The 21512-nt window shown below is 36.0% G+C and overlaps 1 protein-coding gene and 1 pseudogene across 1 annotated transcript; both read right to left on the bottom strand.

Moving 5' to 3' along the window:
* Positions 1 to 674: 674 nt before the first annotated feature.
* LOC120857349 (olfactory receptor 9K2-like) lies at positions 675 to 1661 on the bottom strand. Its single transcript, XM_040232800.1, has one exon. The coding sequence runs from the start codon at positions 1629 to 1631 to the stop codon at positions 675 to 677; it is 957 nt and encodes a 318-aa protein (XP_040088734.1). The 5' UTR covers positions 1632 to 1661.
* A 15659-nt stretch (positions 1662 to 17320) lies between these two features.
* On the bottom strand, positions 17321 to 18302 carry LOC120857350 (annotated as a pseudogene).
* Between the last annotated feature and the right edge of the window lie 3210 nt (positions 18303 to 21512).

A 21512-nucleotide genomic window follows, 5' to 3' on the forward strand; every position in this document is an offset into this window, starting at 1 on the left:
AGTCGGACACGACTGAGCAACTGAACTGAACTGAACAAGTAGAGAAATTATTTATACCTAGGAATTTTTATAGGGCAAAGAGTACATCAAAATTCAATAAATATTGAATTGATAAAAGAATTCTCACTAAGGCACATATAACAAAATATTAAATTTACTTATGTTTATTTTCTTACAGTTTTCTTATAAAAAGGGAGGAAATCCAAAAATAATTTATCAGATTAATAAATATTCAAATGATGGGGAGATATAATTATTCAAGTCAAAGAAACCATGAAATAAATTCATTTAGCCTCTGGGCAATTAAGAGTTACTTACATGTCACCCTTCAGACTGCACTGCAGAATGATTGTCTCACTAAGAGTTCACAAAGATTTCTTCAGTAAATATGATATTTCATTTTCTTATTACATTAGATTGTGCTACCTCTACCAAGTACATTTATATCCACATAACACATGTTACTAACACAAGCATAATGAAGATGAAGCACAGAGAAAGTCATTCCATTCTTGAATCAAAACAGGCAAACCATAGTGCAAATGTACTTTTCAGCTGTAAGCACATGGAATTCTAATAAATGAAAACATTATGATTAAATATTTCTAAGATCAATGGGTACAACTTTTTAATCAGTTGCTTCTCCAAGTTGTTATGATTCCCAGGACTTTCATTTACATCACTGTAAAAATAGAATTAAAGTATCTTTTCTCTAGGCTCTTTCTCAGAGCTTCTTTGACATCTTTGTTCCTCAGAGAGTAAATCAAAGGATTCAACATAGGAGTGACTAGGGTGTAACATAAGGAAGCTACTTTACTCAACTCAGGAAATGTATCAGGAGTGAGATACATAAAAAATACAGCACCATACAGTACACTCACGACTCCTAGGTGAGAGCTGCAAGTGGAGAAGACTTTCTTTCGCCCCTCAGTGGAGCGTATTTTTAGAACTGTGGATACAATATATATATATGACACAATAATGACAATTATGGTAGGCAAAATGATAATGCTGCATAAGAAAAAAGAAACAAACTTATGAATATAGAGATCAGAACAAGAAATCTTCTGAAGTGGACGGTCATCACAGTAAAAATGGTCAATGGTCCGAGAAGCACAAAAGGATAAAGTAAATGTCATGCTGGTTTGAAGAACTGAGCTGATGCAGCCACAAAAATAGGAACCAGCCACCAACTGAACACAGAGATGTGTTGACATCTGGACAGGGTAGAGGAGTGGGTTGCAGATGGCAATGAAGCGGTCATAAGCCATGACTGCCAGGAGAAACCCCTCGGTCACAATGAAGAGAGCAAAGAGAAAGAACTGGGTCACACAGCCTGCAAATGAGATGGACTTGCTCTCAGACCAGAAGTTGATCATAGCCTTGGGTGCAATAACAGATGAATAGACGAGATCAATGAAGGAGAGGTTGCCTAGGAAAAAATACATTGGTGTGTTCAGCCGGGGGTCAGTCATAATAATGACCATCATGCCAATATTTCCTAGAAGGATCATGGTGTAGATAAGTAGAAATAGCAGGAAGAGGAGAATGTGGAACTCTGTGCGGACCCTGAAGCCGACAAGAATGAAGTCAATCACTTCTGAGTGGTTGCTTGTTCCCCTGTCACCCATGGCAGACAACTGCTGAGAGGCAGAGGGCAAAAGAAATGAAAATTGTGACTTTGAGTCATCACTTCATCAGTACTCTCTTAAATGTAGTTATACATTATTTACTTATTAATGAGAAAAGGTATACAAAACAATTTTAACATCAATAAGATGCATGAATTTGGATTTGGATATTACTAAACTTGAGGAATTGTTATTCTATTAAGCAATGAAAGAAGTTATTTGGTTATTTTATTTAAATCATACATTGGCAAGGATTTCTGCAAGAAATTAGCGTATTTTATTGTCTAAGATCACTCACATTCTGAATTTCTATTCTTACTGTATTTATTGTTAAAAATTATCTTACCCAAATTAGGAGTATTACATCTTATCTAAAATAAGCATATTGCATGTAATCTCTATGGTGTTTATAGCCATTATGATAGCTAAGTCAGTATTTGTGTCATTACATGAGTATTAAAAATATTTGAAATATTTTTATTTTATTTTACCCCAATATATTTAGTTTCCATTGTTATTGGAACCATCTTTGAAAACAATGTAATTAGACAACATTGGTATGTTAAGTAAAATAAAAAAGCACTAAAAGTAGATAAAGTTCTCTAATTCTACTACTAAACATATGTCCCTTTTCTCATATCAAAGTCATTCCCCCAAATACATGAATTTTAATTGCTTCATTACAAGTGAACTTCCATTAATAGTTATTTAATTTAAAAAAATGTCATAATTACTTGGCCCTCTCTTTAAAAGCAAAGAGAGAAGCTGGTGAATATTCCATTCCTTATACTGCAATGAACAACTTTCTACCAAGGTTGCATCAATTCAAGAGATCTCACCCTTTAGACAAAGAAAGTAGACTTAAGTGATATACATAAGGAAAATCCCTTTCCTGAATTCTAGTATACCTGATATGTCTTAAAGTAAGGATAACTATGGATATTTAAAGATCATAGCAACCTTGTGTCAGCCAGAGTCTGTGATCATGAGCTAGTGAATCTGAAGTGGTGTTTTTAATGTCCTCAGTTATTTTAAAATCTCTGATACCTTTTTCAAGGGTATTTTACCACTGAGCTTTTACTCATCTTCTATGATGGATTCCACTGGGAGAGGCGTAATCGTGAAATCAATTATGGAGACATAAGTGTAGACTCCAGGGCTGTTGTCCATGAGGACTGAAATAACCACAAGTACAAACAGTTTAATAATAGTCCAAATACAAGGAACTTTTCCTTCTATAGTTGTGTATATCCTTTGGGAAATATTTTTGGACTTTAATTTCTTTACTGACAAAGAAAAACTTTATGGTATTATCTCAACATACATATTGGTAAGCATAGAAAAGAGATTTAAAAGTTTGCATATGAGAAAAGTTTTAGATAAGTATTTTAAAAAGAAAAAAATTCAACTTCAATTTGTAATTATCTATGCTTCTTAATGTAGGTGTATTTCATGATATGACAAACACCCACTAAATCACAAATTCAAAGTGAGATAATGGTTGATAATTCTATGTATTCCTATATTTAAATACAAAACAAATAGAGAATATATTGGAAGATATGATAGTATTCAATACATTAACAAAAATCCTTTCTAAAAATAGTTTAAGATCAGGATCTATATTTGAAAATTCTTTCAAAACTACATGGTGACTGAAAGACGACATTCAAGTCACAGTCATAATATGCTACTTAACAAGCCTAATTTTCTAAGACTGCCATTTTTCCTAAATATTTTCATAATTTAATTTTATTTTTAGAAAATAATTGTCTAAATTTAAAAAAAGCATTTTTAGATTTTATCTGGGTTTTATAAGTGTATAGACAGCAAAATGATGTGGGATCAGGTCTTCTCTTTATTATAATACAGTATTAGCAAAAGTTTAACTAGTAGAGGAAGAGAAAGCAGTTTAGATATTTTAGAAAGAAAAATACTAATTAAGGTTAGTTAAGGCCTGTTGACAATCATACGTCTTTGTGAAAAATGGATATTTAGATCCTCTGCTTCCTTTTAATCAGATTGCTTTTTGCTTCTTTTTTGTTTAGTTTTGTTTTTGAAGTTGAGTTGTATGTGTGTTTTTTTGGGCATATTTTGATTAACTTCTTATAAGATATATTGTTTGCAAATATTTTCTCCTATGCAGTTGGCTGCCTTTTCATTTTGTTCCAAAATTCCTTCACTCTGCAAAAGCTTTTTGGTTGATGTAGTCCCATTTGTTTATTTTTGCTTCTGTTTCCCTTGCCAGAAGAGACAGATCCTTCTTCCTCAAAATATATACATTGCTGAGACTGATGTCAAAGAATTTACTGCCTATGTTTTCCTTTAAGAGTTTTGTGGTTTCAGACCTTACATTTACGTTTTTATCCATTTTGAGTTTACTTTTGAACATGGTATGAGAAAGTACACCAGTTTGATTCTTTTGCATGTATCTATCTAGGTTTCTCAACACCATATACTGAAGAGCCTGTCTTTCCCCATTGTTTATTCTTCCTCCTTTATTGTAGATTAATTGATATATAAACCTGGACTTACTTCTGGACTCTATTCTAGTCCACTGACCTATGTGTATATTTTTGTGCCAGTACTATACTGTTTTGATTACTTAGCATTGTAGTATAATTTGAAATAAAGGATCAAAATACTTTCAGTTTTGCTCATCTTTCAAAATTTTGGCTATTGGGGATCTTTTGTGTTTCCATACAAATTTTAGAATTACTTGTTGCAGTTCTGTCCAAATATGCCATTGGTATTTTAATAGAGACTGTATTGAATCTACAGATTGCCTTGCATAGTATTGTCATTTTAATAATATTAATTCTTCCAATCCATGAACATGGTATATCTTTCCATTTGTTTGCAATGTTTTCAGTTTCTTTCATTAGCATCTTCTAGTTTTCCAAGTTCAGATCTTTTACCTCTTTAATGAGATTTAAGTCTAGGTACTTTATTTTTTGATGCAATTGTAAATTGAATTTTTATTACTTTCTCTTTCTGCTAGTTCACTGTCAGTATATAGAAACACTATGTGACACATATTTCTGCATATATTTTTTTATCCTGCAACTTTATTGATTCATATATTATTTCTAATAGATTTTTGATCACATCTTTATGATTTAGTATATAAAAATATAGTATATTTTTTGTAAACAGTGACAGTTTTCTTTCTTTCTTTCCAATTCAGACTTTTTCTTTTCTTTTATTTTATCATCATTGTCTAATTTCTAATTTTAGAGAAAGCATTTTCAGCTTTTCAATGTTAGGTATGAGGTTGACTGGGGGATTGAAATATACGACCTTTATTATGTTGACATATAGTCCTTCTAGACCCTCATTGTTGATCATTTTAGTCATAATGGATATTAAATCTTGTTAAAAGCTTTTGTGCATCTAGTGAGATGATCATATAGCTTTTATTTTTAATTATATAGGAGGTGATGACGTTGATTGAATTGTTGGTACTGACACATACTTGCATGCTGGGGATAAATCCCACTTGAAGATGGTGTATGATACTTTTAATATAATGTTCAAATATTTTTTGTTAATATCTTGTTGAGGACTTTGCATCTATGTTAAACATGATGCTGGCCTTTTCTTTGGTTGTGGTATCATGTCTGGTTTTGTCATCAGGGTGATGTTGGCCTCATAGAATGAGTTTGAAAGCTGTTCCTTCCTCTTCAATTTTTGTTTGTTTTTTTTAAAATTTAAATTTATTTATTTTAATTGGAGGCTAATTACTTTACAATATTGTATTGGTTTTGCCATATTGACATGAATCCACCATGGGTGTACACGTGTTCCCCATCCTGAACCCCCCTCCCACCTCTCTCCCCATCCCATCCCTCTGGGTCATCCCAGTGCACCAGCCCTGAGCACCCTGTCTCATGCATTGAACCTGGACTGGCAATTCATTTCATATATGATAATATACATGTTTCAATTCCATTCTCTCAAATCATTCCACCCTTGCCCTCTCCCACAGAGTCCAGAAGACTGTTCTATACATCTGTGTCTCTTTTGCTGTCTCACATATAGGGTTATTGTTACCATCTTTCTAAATTCCATATATATGCATTAGTATACTATATTGGTGTTTTTCTTTCTGGCTTACTTCACTCTGTATAATAGGCTCCAGTTTCATCCACCTCATTAGAACTAATTCAAATGTATTCTTTTTAATGGCTGAGTAATACTCCATTGTGTATATGTACCACTGCTTTCTTATCCATTCGTCTGCTGATGGACATCTAGATTGCTTCCATGTCCTGGCTATTATAAACATTGCTGTTATGAACATTGGGGTATACGTGTCTCTTTCAATCCTTGGTGTGTATGCCCAGTAGTGGGATTGCTGGGCCATATGGCAGTTCTATTTCCAGTTTTTTAAGGAATCTCCACACTGTTAATTTTTGGAATAGTTTGAGAAGGATAGGTGTTAACTCTCCTTGAAATGTTTGGTAGTATTCACCTGCGGAGCTGTTTGTTGGAATTCTGTTTGTTGGGAGGGTACTATTACTGATTAAATTTATTTACTGGCAATCAGTCTGTTCACATTTTCAATTTCTTCTTGATTCAGTCTTAGGACATTATACATTTCTAGGAATTTGTCCTTTTCTTTTAAATTGTCCATTTTATTGGCATACAGTTTTTCTTAGTAATGTTTTATAATTTGTGTTTCTGTGGTGCTGGTTGTAACTTCACTTTTATTTATGATTTTATAGATTTGGGTTCTCTCTCTTTTTTCTTATGAGTCTAGTTAAAAGCTTATCAATTTTGTTATCTTTTAAAATATCAGATATTTGCTTCATTAGTCTTTTCCATTTTTTTGTCTCTATTTATTTCTTCTATGATCATTGTTCTTTATTACTACCCAGGTTGTAGTCTGATTGTCTTTTAATTTATTCTTTTTTCAAGTTCTTTTATGTATAAGATTGCTTATTTGAGATTTTTCTTCTTTCTAGAGGTAGAATTATACCAGTATAATCTTCTCTCTTAGAACTTCTTTTGCTGCTTCCCACAATTTGGATCATTGTTTTTCATTTTCAATTGTCTCCAGTTATTTTGATTTCTTCATTGATTTCTGCAATGACCCACAGTTTATTTTATAGCAAATTATTTCATCTCCACATGATTTTGTATCTGAAGGTTTTCTGCAGCTATTTTGTTATACTTGATTTCTAGTCTCATATCTCTGTGGTCAGAAAGTGAAGTGAAGTCGCCCAGTTGTGTCCGACTCTTTGCGACCCCATGGACTGTAGCCCACCAGGATTCTTGGTCCATGGGATTTTCCAGGCATGAATACTGCAGTGGGTTGCCATTTCCTTCTCCAGGGGATCTTCCTGACCCAGGGATCGAACCCAGGTCTCCTGCATTGTAGGCAGACGCTTTACCGTCTGAGCTACCAGGGAAGCAAGATGTTTATTATGATTTCAGTCTTCCTAAATTTACTGAGACTTGCTTTGTGGCCTAGCATGTGATTTATCCTGAAAAAGTTTCTGTGTACACTTGAAAAGAGTGTATATTCTGCAGTTTTTGGGTGAAATTTCGGCATATGTTATACTTAATATGTTGAGATATAGTCCCTCTAGACTCTCATTGTTCAGCATTTTTATCATTAATGGATGTTTAATCTTGCAAAAGTTTTTGTGCATCTATTGAGATGATCAGATAACATTTATTTTCAATTAGTTAAGAGGTGACCACATTGACTGGATTGTTGATATTTATATGTCCTTGCATGCTGGGGATAAAGACTACTTGAAGATGGCATATATAGGTTACTATATATAGGAAGATGACATATATATATATATATATATATATATATATATATATATATATATATATATATATAAAACACAACATCTATCTGTCTGACTTCCCAGATGGCTTAAGGTAAAGAATCTGCCTGCTAATGCAGGAGACACAGGGGACATGGGTTCAATCTTTGAGCCAGGAATATCCCCTGGAGGAGGAAATGGCAACTCATTCCAGTATTCCTGCTTGGAAAATCCCATGGACAGAGGAGCCTTGTAGGCTACAGTCCATGGGGTTGCAAAGAGTCAGAGAAAATTTAGCAACTAAGCATTATCTATCTATCTATCATCCTTTCTTTCTATACATATGATTAAGTTGATGATCTCTTAAGTTTGAATGTGAATGTATGTGTATGCATGTATGTGTATGCTCAGCGTTCAGTTGTGCTCAACTCTTTGCCACCCAAGGGCTGTTGCTCACAAGGTTCCTTTGTCCATGGAATTTTCCAGACAAGAATTCTGGAGTAGGTTGCTTTTTCCCACTCCAGGGGATCTTCTCAGCTCGGGGACTGAACCCATATCTCCACTATGTTCTGCATTGGCTGGTGGATTCTTTTGCATTCTAGCAGCCTTACATTTTAAATCCTTGTCCTACTTTTAATGGTTTTGACACCATATTTTATATCTTTTTGCTTTGGGTATCCTTATCACATATTGTAAGTATAAAATATTTTACTACTTTTGTCCTTTAACCTTCTTATAACTTTATAAATTGTTGATCCACTACTTTATATATATATATATTTTTTTTTACCAATGAGATGTCTCATTCATAATTTTCCCATTTTTGTTGTGGTCTTTTTTTTTTTCTGCTTAAAGTCCCTTTACCATTGCTTATAAAGCCAATATAATGATTCTTAACCATTTTAGCTTTTATTTGTATGGAAAAATCTTTACCTGTTCTTCAAATCTGAATAATTACATTGCTGGGTAGAGTATTCTTAGTTGTAGGTTTTTCATCACTTTGAATGCATCATGCCCATGCTACTCATTTCTGGCCTGCCCATTTTCTACTAAAAAGTCATCTGATAGTCTTATACAAGTTTCTTTGAAGGTAACTATTTGTTGTTGTCTTGCTGCTTTTAAGATTCTCTCATTATCTTTAATAGTTGATAATTTAATGTTAATGTGTCTTGATGTGGATCTATGAGTTAATCTAACTTGAATTTCTATACTTCCTGGACCTAGGGGTCTGTTTCCTTCCCGAGGTAGGTATGTTTTCAGCCATTATTTATTCATATAAGTTTTCTGTTCATTTTTCTCTTTTCCTTCTGTGATCTTTATAGTGTGAATGTTGGCATACTTGATGTCATCCCAAAAGTCTCTTAGATTATTTTAATTTAAAAAATTATTTTCTTCTTTTTTATGTTCATCATGTGTAATTACCAGTGACTTGTCTTTCAGAGTACTGATCTATTCCTCTGATCTAATCTACTGCTAATACCTTCTGGTGTGGATTTTATTTCAGTTATTGTATTCTTCAGCTCTGTTTGATTTTTATTTATAGTTTCTAACTTTGCTGAAATCCTTATTGTTTTCATTCATTCTCTTTCTGATTTCCATGAGCATTTTTAGATCATTACCTTCAACTCTCTATCAAGTAGATTGATTATCTCCTCTCCGTTTAGTTCTTTTTCTGAGGTTTTGTCTTATTTCATCATCTGGAATGTATTTGTCTGTCTCCTTATTTTGCCCAGTTCTCTATGTATTTTCCTATGTATATCAGTTATAGTTTTCGATCTTGGAGAAGTGACTTTGTGTAGGAAACATCCAATTAGGTCCAGAAGCATTCTCTCATTTGGTCATCAGAGGTATAGGCCCTAGTGTTGCCCTCATATGGCATGCATGTACCCTTCAGTAATGGTAGGACTTAGTTTATTAGGCATGCTGGCAGGTGGGGTTGGACTGCAGCCAAGTTGGCTATGTGGCTATGCCTTGTACATTTGCTTTGAACCCACTGGAGGGTAAGGGATCCCATCCTCATAATTGGTTGAGTAGCCAGGGATGGTGGGTAGTGCTGGCCCACTGGAGAGTAGGGCCAGGTCCTCTTGCAGCTGTCTGCTTAGCCAAGGGATAGTCAGGCTGATGCTGGCCTCCTGGGGGTAGTGGTGGGTCCCTGACTTGTGGTCTGCACAGCTCAATGGAGTTTGGGCTAGAACTGAGCATGGGTGGGTATGTCCTCCAGTACTGACAAATTTATGTTTCCAAAATGACACTTGGTAGGCTGATGTCATCACAGTAGAAAGAGCTCCTCAAAATGGCTACTTCCAGTGTTCCCTTTCCAAGGGAAACTCAGTTGCCTTCAGCCTATCCAGGAGGCTCTCCAAGATCAGCAGGTGGGTCTGACCCATGCTTCTTTCAAATTACTGCTTGTGTACTGGGACTTAGAGTATGTGACATTTTGTATGCATGGTTAAAGAGTGAAGCTTCCGTTTCCTACAGCCTTCCAGCTTTTCCAAATAGAAAGTTTGCAGGCTGTCAAAGCTAGATTTTCCGAGGGCTTATCTTCCCTGTGCAGGCCCTTCTGGACTCGGAAGCCTAATGTGGGGATGTTGAACAGCTGTGTTGTTCATTGGCAAGGACGTCTACATATGATACTCCTTCCATTTGTGGGTTGCTAACCCAGAGGTGTCAGTCCTGACTACAATGTGTCTCTGCCTCTCCTATCCACCTCACTGTTGTTCCTGCTTCAGGTCTTTAGATGTGGAAAATTTTTCTGACAGTCCTTAGGTTATTTATATAGATAGCCGCTTTGTAAGTGCTTGCAATTTTGGTATGTCTGTGGGAGAAGGTAAGCACAAGGTCTTCCTACTCTGCCATCTTTGCCATAACCCCCATCAATAATTTAGCTTCAAAAGATATAACCACAATATTAACAACTAATGCACTTCAATATACAAAGAATAATACATTCTCACCAAAATGTGTGAAATGAGTATAATAATAAACTCATTATACTACAAATATAAAATTCAGATAACACTGAAAAAATACAGAACTTAAGATGCTTCCACATCTACTCGTGAGCAAGTAATTACTATAAGATCTGGCTTCCATGACAAAATCTAAACTTTGTAGAAATTAAATGAGCCAACCATATTTAGATACTGTACAATAAGCAGCAAATGACTGTAATTCCTGAGAAAAAGGAAACAATTCAAGAAAAATTTAAACATGAATACAAAGCAATTGAAACAAATCAAACATAATCATAAAGTTAAAAATGAAAAAAAAAACTAACAGACATTCAGTGATAACTGAGAAAATATTACAAATACAATTAGAAAGGAGGTGATTAGAAAAATATTAGAAACCATAATGGTCAAATTTTCTTTTGAAAGTGGATAGCAACTCTAAACATATAGATACAAGAAACTTCACAAAAACCCAAGTAAAAGGAACAGAAAGAAAATGGAATGAAGGCACAGGAGGATAAAATTTCTGAAAATGGATGAAAAATACTGTCAAAGCAACAAGAAGGAAAAAAAATTATACATTTTCAAGCAAAAAGTAAAGCATAGATTTTTTGTCAGAAAAATTCAAACCAGAAGACAATAGAATACTATCCTTAAAGTGCTAAAAGACAGGACAATGGAAGACCAAATGAAAACACTATATTCAGGAAAAACATGTTAGAACTGAAGGCAAAATAATAAACTCATTAGATAAAGGAAACTAACAGAAAGCATTATGCCAAATTTGCACTAGAAGAAATGGTTTCTTATTTCCCAACATACTTGTTGTGGAATCTTTGTATATTCTAGAGTAGTGATCATACAACTATAGCCTCTAGAGCAAATCTTGCACTCAATCATTTACCTTTTGTCTATGGCTGCTTTAACAGTATAAAGGCAGAACTGAGGATGTAAGAAGAGAAGGTATTTCTTTCTCCTTCAGTATGCTTCTTGGATTGTTTCTTATTTTGGTTCTAGCATCTAGTGGGCAAATCTCACCAGGGTTCTCAGTCTTGAAGAGATTTCCAGGCTTCTGTGATACTTTAAGACCACCTCTCCTCATGCCTTGCAATCACAGATGCAGCTATGACTGTCTGATCTTGCTAATACCTATGTTACTTCAAAGTCACCCCACAGAAAACCATAATTCAAAAAGATATAGGCAGCTTCCAGTTCAAGATGCAGAGTAGAAAGATGTGCACTCATCTCCTCCTGTGAGAGCACTAAAATCACAAGTTGCTGCACAACCATTGCCAGGAGGACGTCGGAACCTGCTAAAAAAAGATACTCCACATCCAAAGACAAAGAAGAAGCCACAGTGAGACAGTAGGAGGGGGCACAATCATGATAAAATCAAATCCCAAACCTACTGGGTCAGTGACCCACAAACTGGAGAACAATAATACCATAGAAGTTCTCCTACTGTTGTGTAGGTTGAGAACCCCACATCAGGCCTCCCAACCTGGGGAGCTGAAAAAGGGACTAGGAATCCCCAGGGAATCTGACCTCGAAGGCCTGCAAGATTTGATTACAAGACTTCCACAGGACTAGGGTAAACAGAGACTCCAGTTTAAAGGAACAAACAAAACCTTGTGCACCAAGACTCAGAAGAAAGGAGCAGTGACTCCACAGGAAACTGACCGAACTACTTGCTTTTGTTAGAGGGTGTCCTGAGGAGGCTTGAGTCAGCAGGGGCTCACCACAGGGACGGTGAGACAGGCAGCAGATGTCTGGAAAGGTCCCCTTTGGTGTAAACCCTCTTGGAGTTTGCCGTTAATCCGACCATACAGCCTGTAGACCTGAGGGCTGGAGGGCCTCAGGCCAGAAAACTACCAGGTTGGGAGTGCAACTGCAACCATCAGCACATAGTTAGATCAAGAGAGTTCCAGAAATATATCTATTTCTGCTTTATTGACTATGCCAAAGCCTTTGACTGTGGGGATCATGATAAACTGTGGAAAATTCTGAAAGAGATGGGAATACCAGACGACCTGACCTGCCTTTTGAGAAACCTATATGCAGGTCAGGAAGCAACAGTTAGAACTGGACATAGAACAACAGACTTTCCAAACTGGAAAAGGAGTACATCAAGGCTGTATATTGTCACCCTGCTTATTTAACTTATATGCAGAGTACATCATAAGAAACGCTGGACTGGAAGAAGCACAAGCTGGAATCAAGATTGCCAGGAGAAATATCAATAACCTCAGATATGCAGATGACACCACCCTTATGGCAGAAAGTGAAGAAGAACTAAAGAGCCTCTTGATGAAAGTGAAAGAGGAAAGTGAAAAAGTTGGCTTAAAGCTCAACATTCAGAAAACTAAGATTATGGCATCTGGTCTCGTCACTTCATGACAAATAGATGGGGAAACAGTGTCAGACTTTATTTTTCTGGGCTCCAAAATCACTGCAGATGGTGACTGCAGCCATGAAATTAAAAGACACTTACTCCTTGGAAGGAAAGTTATGACCAACCTAGACAGCATGTTAAAAAGCAGGGGCATTACTTTGTCAACAATGGTCTGTCTAGTCAAAGCTATGGTTTTTCCAGTGGTCATGTATGGATGTGAGAGTTGGACTATAAAGAAAGCTGAGCACCAAAGAATTGATGTTTTAGAACTGTGGTGTTGGAGAAGACTCTTGAGAGTCCCTTGGATTGCAAGGAGATCCAACCAGTCCATCCTAAAGAAGATCAGTCCTGGGTGTTCATTGGAAGGACTGATATTAAGTGGAAACTCCAATACTTTGGCCACCTGATGCGAAGAGGTGACTCATTTGAAAAGACTCTGATGCTGGGAAAGATTGAGGGCAGGAGGAGAAAGGGATGACAGAGGATGAGATGGTTGAATGGTGTCATTAAATCAGTGGACATGGGTTTGGGTGGACTCTGGGAGTTGGTGATGGACAGGGAGGCCATGTTGTTCATGGGGTTGCAAAGAGTCGGACACAACTGAGGGACTAAACTGAACTGAACTTACTGAGCAAGGCCCTGTGCATCAGATAGCCTTGTAGTTGGTCTACAGTTAGCTTTTCACTCTTATGGGACCACTAGTCTCCTCTTAATTCCTTATACCAAATATTTATTAAGTTTTGGAGTTCACTTAAGCTTGAATTGCCTATACATGTTTTTCTAAACAGAGTCAGTTCAAGTGGAAAGAGCTGTGGAGGCCTCCGTTAACATGGTACAACTTTCTTTCTAGGTAAAACCTGTGTTCATCTGTTCTGAAACAAGCAGGCACAGTGGTCCAGTTTGCTTAGAATGACACTCCTGCTTTAGGAGAAGGTTTCTGAGTGAGGCCACTAGCCTATGGTGTTCTGAGCATAAAACTTCTGTCCTTTAAGAGAATGGGAGCAGCTGGAATTGGGGCCCAGTACTCTTGGCCTGGCATTCTTAGGGTAGAGCTTTTGAATGGGGGCTGGGGAGAGATCATCATATGTTTTAGCTACCCTTGCATTGAATAGACCTTCTTCATTGTGGAGCTGGAGGGGACAAGTAATGTTTGCAGCGACAACAATCAAGGGGACATGGTAGCCATTGACTGTGACCTAGGGGCAGAGGGATCTCTATGTCCCTGCCTGTACTTGCCTGAGTGCACTTTCAGCTCTGCTGGGATGAGAGAGGGCAGGGAGGGAGTGGGTCCTGGCTCGAATGTCATAGATTCTCAGTCTTCCTGAGATTTAGTAGATTTTGTTCAGTAAATTTTTTTTGTTTGTTTGTTCTTTATTTTCAGATATTTCCTTGGTAGTCTCTTCAAATCAAACATATTTATTATGAGATCTCAGAATCTCAAGCTTCAAAAATCAGCAAAGATAAGGAAAACACACTAGGCAAACACATATGAACACATATCAGCTGTATTTACAATATGTAAAAGCTGATTAAACATCAATTGGCCATTTATTTAAGAATGCATAAACAAAATTTGGTATATATGAACAATGGAAAATGGAATATTACTCAGCAATAAAAAGAATGGGTTACTCATACATGACAAAATGAAGAAATCTCAAAATCATTTTACACAGCGAAGAAGCCTGAGAGAAAAGATGACATGCTGTATGATTCTATTACATACCATGCAGATCACTGGTTATCTGGAGATGGGTTTGGAGGGAAGAATGGCCTGAAAAGAGGCATAATCAACCATTTGGAAATGAAGGAAATATTCTGTATCTTGATGTGGTGGTGTTTTCATTGGCCACAAAACTCACAGAGTTGTTCACTTTAAATACATACTGTTTATTTCAAACCAATTACTCCTTAATAAAGTGTTTAAAAAAATAAAGTGCAGGTCTTCTTTAGATTCAAGAATTTATATTTTTGAGCAATGATTCAGAAACATCTTTTTTTTTTTTGAAAAGAGTTCATCTTCACCTGAAGAATAGGAAGCGGCACAATAAAATAGAAAATTTAGTTTTGCTTATTCATAATAATTACATACTTATTATTTTTAACTAACAATTTATTTAGATATTTATTATATTAAAAACTGAATATTAAAAGGAGGCTAAATTTTTAAATATAATTGGTGTTAGTGTAGCAGCAGCTGAGTGAGGATTAAATACCATGAACACTGCTGCGGCTGCTGCTAAGTCGCTTCAGCCGTGTTTGACTCTGTGCGACCCCATAGACGGAAGCCCACCAGGCTCCCCCGTCCCTGGGATTCTCCAGGCAAGAACACTGGAGTGGGTTGCCATTTCCTTCTCCAGTGCATGGAAGTGAAAACTGAAAGTGAAGTCGCTCAGTCATGTCTGACTCTTCCCAACCCCATGGACTGCAGCCTACCAGGCTCCTCCATCCATGGGATTTTCCAGGCAAGAGTATTGGACTGGGTTGCCATTGCCTTCTCTGACCATGAACACTACCTTTTAGTAAAATTAGCTAGTTATGACTCTACAATCAGCTATAATTATAAATACAATGGGATGCCACAAGATGAGATTAAAGTAGTAATAATGTTTTAGATAAATGTGGTCTTCAATTTATTTAGGCATGTTTTACTAGCACTCTTTTGCTTGTAAAATACAGAATCTTTCATGCAACATGCTGAGTTCTATAATGGAACAAGCCTTCAAGAAATTCGTAATTCTTTTCAGTTTCACCTCACCTAAATCCCAGGCACAGGTTCTTTGCTCCCTGGACATTAGTATTCTTTTATTAAACTGAGAAGTAAGAATTTCTGTAAAGTCCAGACAGTTGACTATCAAGTACATAGGCAAACCAGGATGAGAAAGCTCAGTGTGACCTGACTTTATTTTGTTAACTCTTAATGATTAACTATTATTACTTGTACTATTCTTCTCATTTAGTTTGGTGGTATTTCCCCAGTTAGAGATGCTCAAACATTAGAAGTCATTACTCACTTCTACCTTGTTTTAACTTTATCAACCATTAATTAATATTCAGTTTCATTTATCTGTAATTTTAAAGGTATTCCCTCTCTCCACTGTCATAAGACAGTGATTATCTTCTATAAATATTTATCTACCACAAATTACCAATGTGATTTTTCTAAAATGTCAATTTGAACACAATATATTCTTTAAAGAAAAATCCTCAGTGTTTCCCTGTAGTCTGCAGAAAATAAGCCAACCTCCTTGTCTTCTTATATGATGTGAAAAATTTCCATGAATTTCCTTTTAAGTCTTAAATCTCACTCCCTCTCTTTTACATTAATATCAGGAATTAAATTTTTGGAAGTTTAACATATCATTCTTTCATTGCCTTTGCACAGAAACTTTTCTATTTCACCTTGCTCAAGTTTATTTATGTTTACAAATGTACTTATGAAGTTTTCCCTGAACATAATATCACTCATCTGTAGAAGCTGCTCTGTCTTTGTAATTTCTACCCTTGTGGCTCAGCTGGTAAAGAATCTGCCTGTAATGTGGAAGACCTGGGTTCAATCCCTGGGTTGGGAAGATCCCCTGGAGAAGGGAGGGGCTACCCACTCCAGTATCCTGGCCTAGAGAATTCCATGGACTGTCCATAGAGTTGCAAAGAGTGGGACACGACTGAGCAACTTTCACTCACTTTATTCACTGGGTTTACTATATGACATGTTATTAATAGCTCTCTATTTAGCTATTTTTTCCATCAATTAGTGTGAGCTCAAGTACAGAAATCATTTAAAATTAGGAATTTTTATAGGGCACAGAGTATATAAAAATTCAGTAAGTATTAATTTGATGAATGAATTCTCACTAAGGCATATATAACAAAATATGAATTATCTTTACTCTTGTTTACTTTTATTACAGTTTCCTTGTGAAAAGTACAATTTTAAAAAACAATTTATCAGCTTAGTAGATATTGAAACGAAGGGGAGAAATAATAATGATTCAAGCCAGAGAAACCATGAGATAAATGTGCCACTCAGTTAGCCTCTGGACAATTAAGAGTTACTTACATTTCACACTTGAGACTGTGTACTGCAGAGTACCTGATTCTCTCATTAGACATTCACAAAGATTTCTTCAGTAAATCTGGTATTTTGTTCTTTCTTTCTTAATACATCAGACTGTGTTACCTCTACCAAGTATATATATATATAAAACATATGGTATTGACTCAAGATAAACAACGCATCCCAAACAACAGCCTCAAAGAGTAAGAAGTAAAGTTGGAATATATATGTCCTAAAAAAAAATTACATGGAGACCATTATCATTATACAAAAGGAAGTACAGAGAAAGTCATTCCATTCCAAAATCAACAGCCAGACAAAATATAGTTCATCTTCCTGATGTATGTATTCTGATTAAGTCCAAATACATCTTCCAAAGTATATATTCTTTGTATATGGGATTCAAACAAATAAAGTCTCTTAAGATTTGAATCAGTGCTTCTCTAAGTTGTTATAAAGTGCAGCACTTTCAGAATATTACATTTACTTAATTCTATTTTCAGTTAATATAGAATTAAATAAACATAGTTTTTTCCCCAGGATCTTCCTCAGAGCTTCTTTGACATCTTTGTTTCTCAGAGAGTAAATCAAAGGATTCAACATGGGAGTGACCAGGGTGTAACACAAGGAGGCCACTTTACTCAGCTCAGGAAATCTGTCAGGGATGAAATACATAAAGATGATGGCACCATACAGTACACTCACGACTCCTAGGTGAGAGCTGCAAGTGGAGAAGACTTTCTTTCGCCCCTCAGTGGAGCGTATTTTTAGAACTGTGGATACAATATATATGTAAGACACAATAATGACAATTATGGTAGGCAAAATGATAATGCTGCATAAGAAAAAGGATACCATCTTATGAATGTAGAGATCAGAACAAGAAATCCTCTGAAGTGGACGGTCATCACAGTAAAAATGGTCAATGTTCCGAGAAGCACAAAAGGATAAAGTAAATGTCATGATGGTCTGAAGAACTGAGCTGATACAGCCACAAAAATAGGAACCAGCCACCAACTGAACACAGAGATGTGTTGACATCTGGACAGGGTAGAGGAGTGGGTTGCAGATGGCAATGAAGCGGTCATAAGCCATGACTGCCAGGAGAAACCCCTCGGTCACAATGAAGAGGGCAAAGAGAAAGAGCTGGGTCACACAGCCTGCATAGGAGATGGACTTGCTCTCAGACCAGAAGTTGATCATAGCCTTGGGTGCAATAACAGATGAATAGAAGAGATCAACGAAGGAGAGGTTGCCTAGGAAGAAATACATTGGTGTGTTCAGCCGGGGGTCAGTCATAATAATGACCATCATGCCAATATTTCCTAGAAGGATCATGGTGTAGATAAGTAGAAATAGCAGGAAGAGGAGAAAGTGGAACTCTGCGCGGACCCTGAAGCCGACAAGAATGAAGTCAGTCACTTCTGAGTGGTTGCTTGTTTCCCTGTCACCCATGGCAGACACCTGCTGAGAGGCACAAGGCAAAATAAATGATACTGTGGTTTTGATTCTAGTGCTATTAATACGTTCTTAAATGTAGAATTAAATTATTTATAGCTTAATAAGATATTGCATATAAAACAATTTTAATGTCAGGAAGATGCAAGAATTTGAAGTAGATGTCATTAGGTTTCTTAAATTGTTATTCTATTAAGCAGTGAAAGATGTTCTTGGTTATTTTATTTAAATCATAATTGGCAGGGATTTCTGCAAGAAATTAGCCTATTTTATTGCCTAAAATCACTCACATTCTAAATTTCTATTCTTAAAATATTTATAGCTAGAGGCTTCTTCATCTAAAGTTGTAGTATGCACATTATCTAAAATGGAAGTATCTCATGTAATCTATATGATAGTGTTTATAGCCCTCATGAGAGCGAAGTTAGTGTTTGATTCATTACATGACAGTAGTAAATAAATTGAAAATATTTTTACTGTATTTTAGCTCAATATATTTCATATTCTATATTTATGTAGGCCATCTTTAAAAATAGAATAAAATAGACATTATTGGCATAATTAATAACATCCAAAAATCACTAAGTGAAGATAAAGTAATGGAATTTTCTAGAGAAGGCAATGGCACCCCACTCCAGTACTCTTGCCTGGAAAGTCCCATGGAGGGAGAAGCCTGGTAGGTTGCAGTCCATGGGGTCGCTAAGAGTCGGCACGACTGAGCGACATCACTTTCGCTTTTCACTTTCATGCACTGGAGAAGGCAATGGCACCCCACTCCAGTATTCTTGCCTGGAGAGTCTCAGAGACAGAGGAGCCTAGTGGGCTGCCGTCTATGGTGTTGCACAGAGTCGGAGATGACTGAAGCGACTTAGCAGTAGCAGTAGCAGCAATGGAATTTTCAAATATTTTCCTTTTCTCAGGTCATAGCAATTCTCTGAATATATATATTTTTATTGCCTCATTATAAATATTTCATTTCCATTAACAGTCATTTAAAAAATATCACAGTCATTTAGACTTCTTTTTGAGGCAGAGAAAGAAGGTAGTGAATATTCCAATCCTTACACTGCAGTGAATGACTTTCTACCAAGGCTCCATCAATTCAAGAGATCTCACTGTTTAGATAATGCAAGTAAACTTCACTGATATACATAAAGGGAAATTCCTTTCCTGAATTCTGTTAAACCTTAGGTGTTTTAAGATAAATATAATTGGGTAACCATGGATATTTAAAGACCATAGCAATTTGCATTGTCCAGAGTCCATGATTATGAGCTAGAATATGGGTAGTGGTGTTTATGATGGTGTTAGTTATTTAAAGCCTGTGAAACCTTTCTTAGGAAATTTCAGCATTGAATTTTTGCTCGTCCTCTGTGATGGATTCCACTGGGACAGGAGTAATCGTAAAGTCAATTATGGTGTCATAAGTGAAGACTCTTGGGCTGTTGTCCATGAGGACTGAAGTAACCTTAGGTACAAACAGATAGTCTAATAATAGTCAAAAACAAGGGAAAAACAGAAAAATTCACTTGAAATTATTACCTGTATATCTTGATATAGCTATGTTTCATGATATGACAAATGCCCTCTAGATCACAAATTCAAAGACTTATTATGGTTGCTAATTCTGTTCTCCTATATTTAAATACCAAACAGAAAATATATGGAAGGGGAAGATAACATTCATACAATTAACTTTATATCTTTAGCAAAAATACTTATGAGATTAGGATTTCTATTTAAAAATTCCTTTAAAACTGCAGTGTGACTAAAAGACTACATTAAAATCAGAGACATACTATGCTATTTAGTAAGCCCAAATTGATAAGAATGTCATTTTTCTAAAATATTTTTATAACTTAATTTTAATATTATTTTTTTAAAACCAATTTTTAAATTAAAAATTATGTTTAGAATTTCTAACACCGCACACAAAGATAAACTCAAAATGGATTAAAGATCTAAATGTAAGACCAGAAACTATAAAACTCCTAGAGGAGAACATAGGCAAAACACTCTCTGACATAAATCACAGCAGGATCCTCTATGATCCACCTCCCAGAATTCTGGAAATAAAAGCAAAAATAAACAAATGGGACCTAATTAAAATTAAAAGCTTCTGCACAACAAAGGAAAATATAAGTAAAGTGAAAAGACAGCCTTCTGAATGGGAGAAAATAATAGCAAATGAAGCAACTGACAAACAACTAATCTCAAAAATATACAAGCAACTCCTGCAGCTCAATTCCAGAAAAATAAACGACCCAATCAAAAAATGGGCCAAAGAACTAAATAGACATTTCTCCAAAGAAGATATACAGATGGCTAACAAACACATGAAAAGATGCTCAACATCACTCATTATTAGAGAAATGCAAATCAAAACCACAATGAGGTACCACTTCACACCAGTCAGAATGTCTGTGATCCAAAAATCTGCAAGCAATAAATGCTGGAGAGGGTGTGGAGAGAAGGGAACCCTCCTACACTGTTGGTGGGAATGCAAACTAGTACAGCCACTATGGAGAACAGTGTGGAGATTCCTTAAAAAATTGCAAATAGAACTGCCTTATGACCCAGCAATCCCACTGCTGGGCATACACACTGAGGAAACCAGAATTGAAAGAGACACATGTACCCCAGTGTTCATTGCAGCACTGTTTATAATAGCCAGGACATGGAAACAACCTAGATGTCCATCAGCAGATGAATGGATAAGAAAGCTGTGGTACATATACACAATGGAATATTACTCAGCCATTAAAAAGAATACATTTGAATCAGTTCTGATGAGATGGATGAAACTGGAGCCGATTATACAGAGTGAAGTAAGCCAGAAAGAAAAACACCAATACAGTATATTAACACATATATATGGAATTTAGAAAGATGGCAATGATGACCCTGTATGCAGGACAGCAAAAAAAACACAGATGTGTATAACAGACTTTTGGACTCAGTGGGAGAGGGAGAGGGTGAGATGACTTGGGAGAATGGTATTGAAACATGTATAATATCATGTAAGAATAGAATTGCCAGTCTATGTCCGATGCAGGATATGGCACGCTTGGGGCTGGTACGCGGGGATGATCCAGAGAGATGTTGTGGGGAGGGGGGGGTTGGAGGGGGGTTCAGGTTTGGGAATGCATATACACCCGTGGTGGATTCATGTCAATGTATGGCAAAACCAATACAGAATTGTAAAGTAAAATAAAAAATAAATAAATTAAAAAAAAA

Source organism: Oryx dammah, unplaced genomic scaffold, assembly GCF_014754425.2.
Source record: "Oryx dammah isolate SB20612 unplaced genomic scaffold, SCBI_Odam_1.1 HiC_scaffold_29, whole genome shotgun sequence".
NCBI lineage: Eukaryota > Metazoa > Chordata > Mammalia > Artiodactyla > Bovidae > Oryx > Oryx dammah.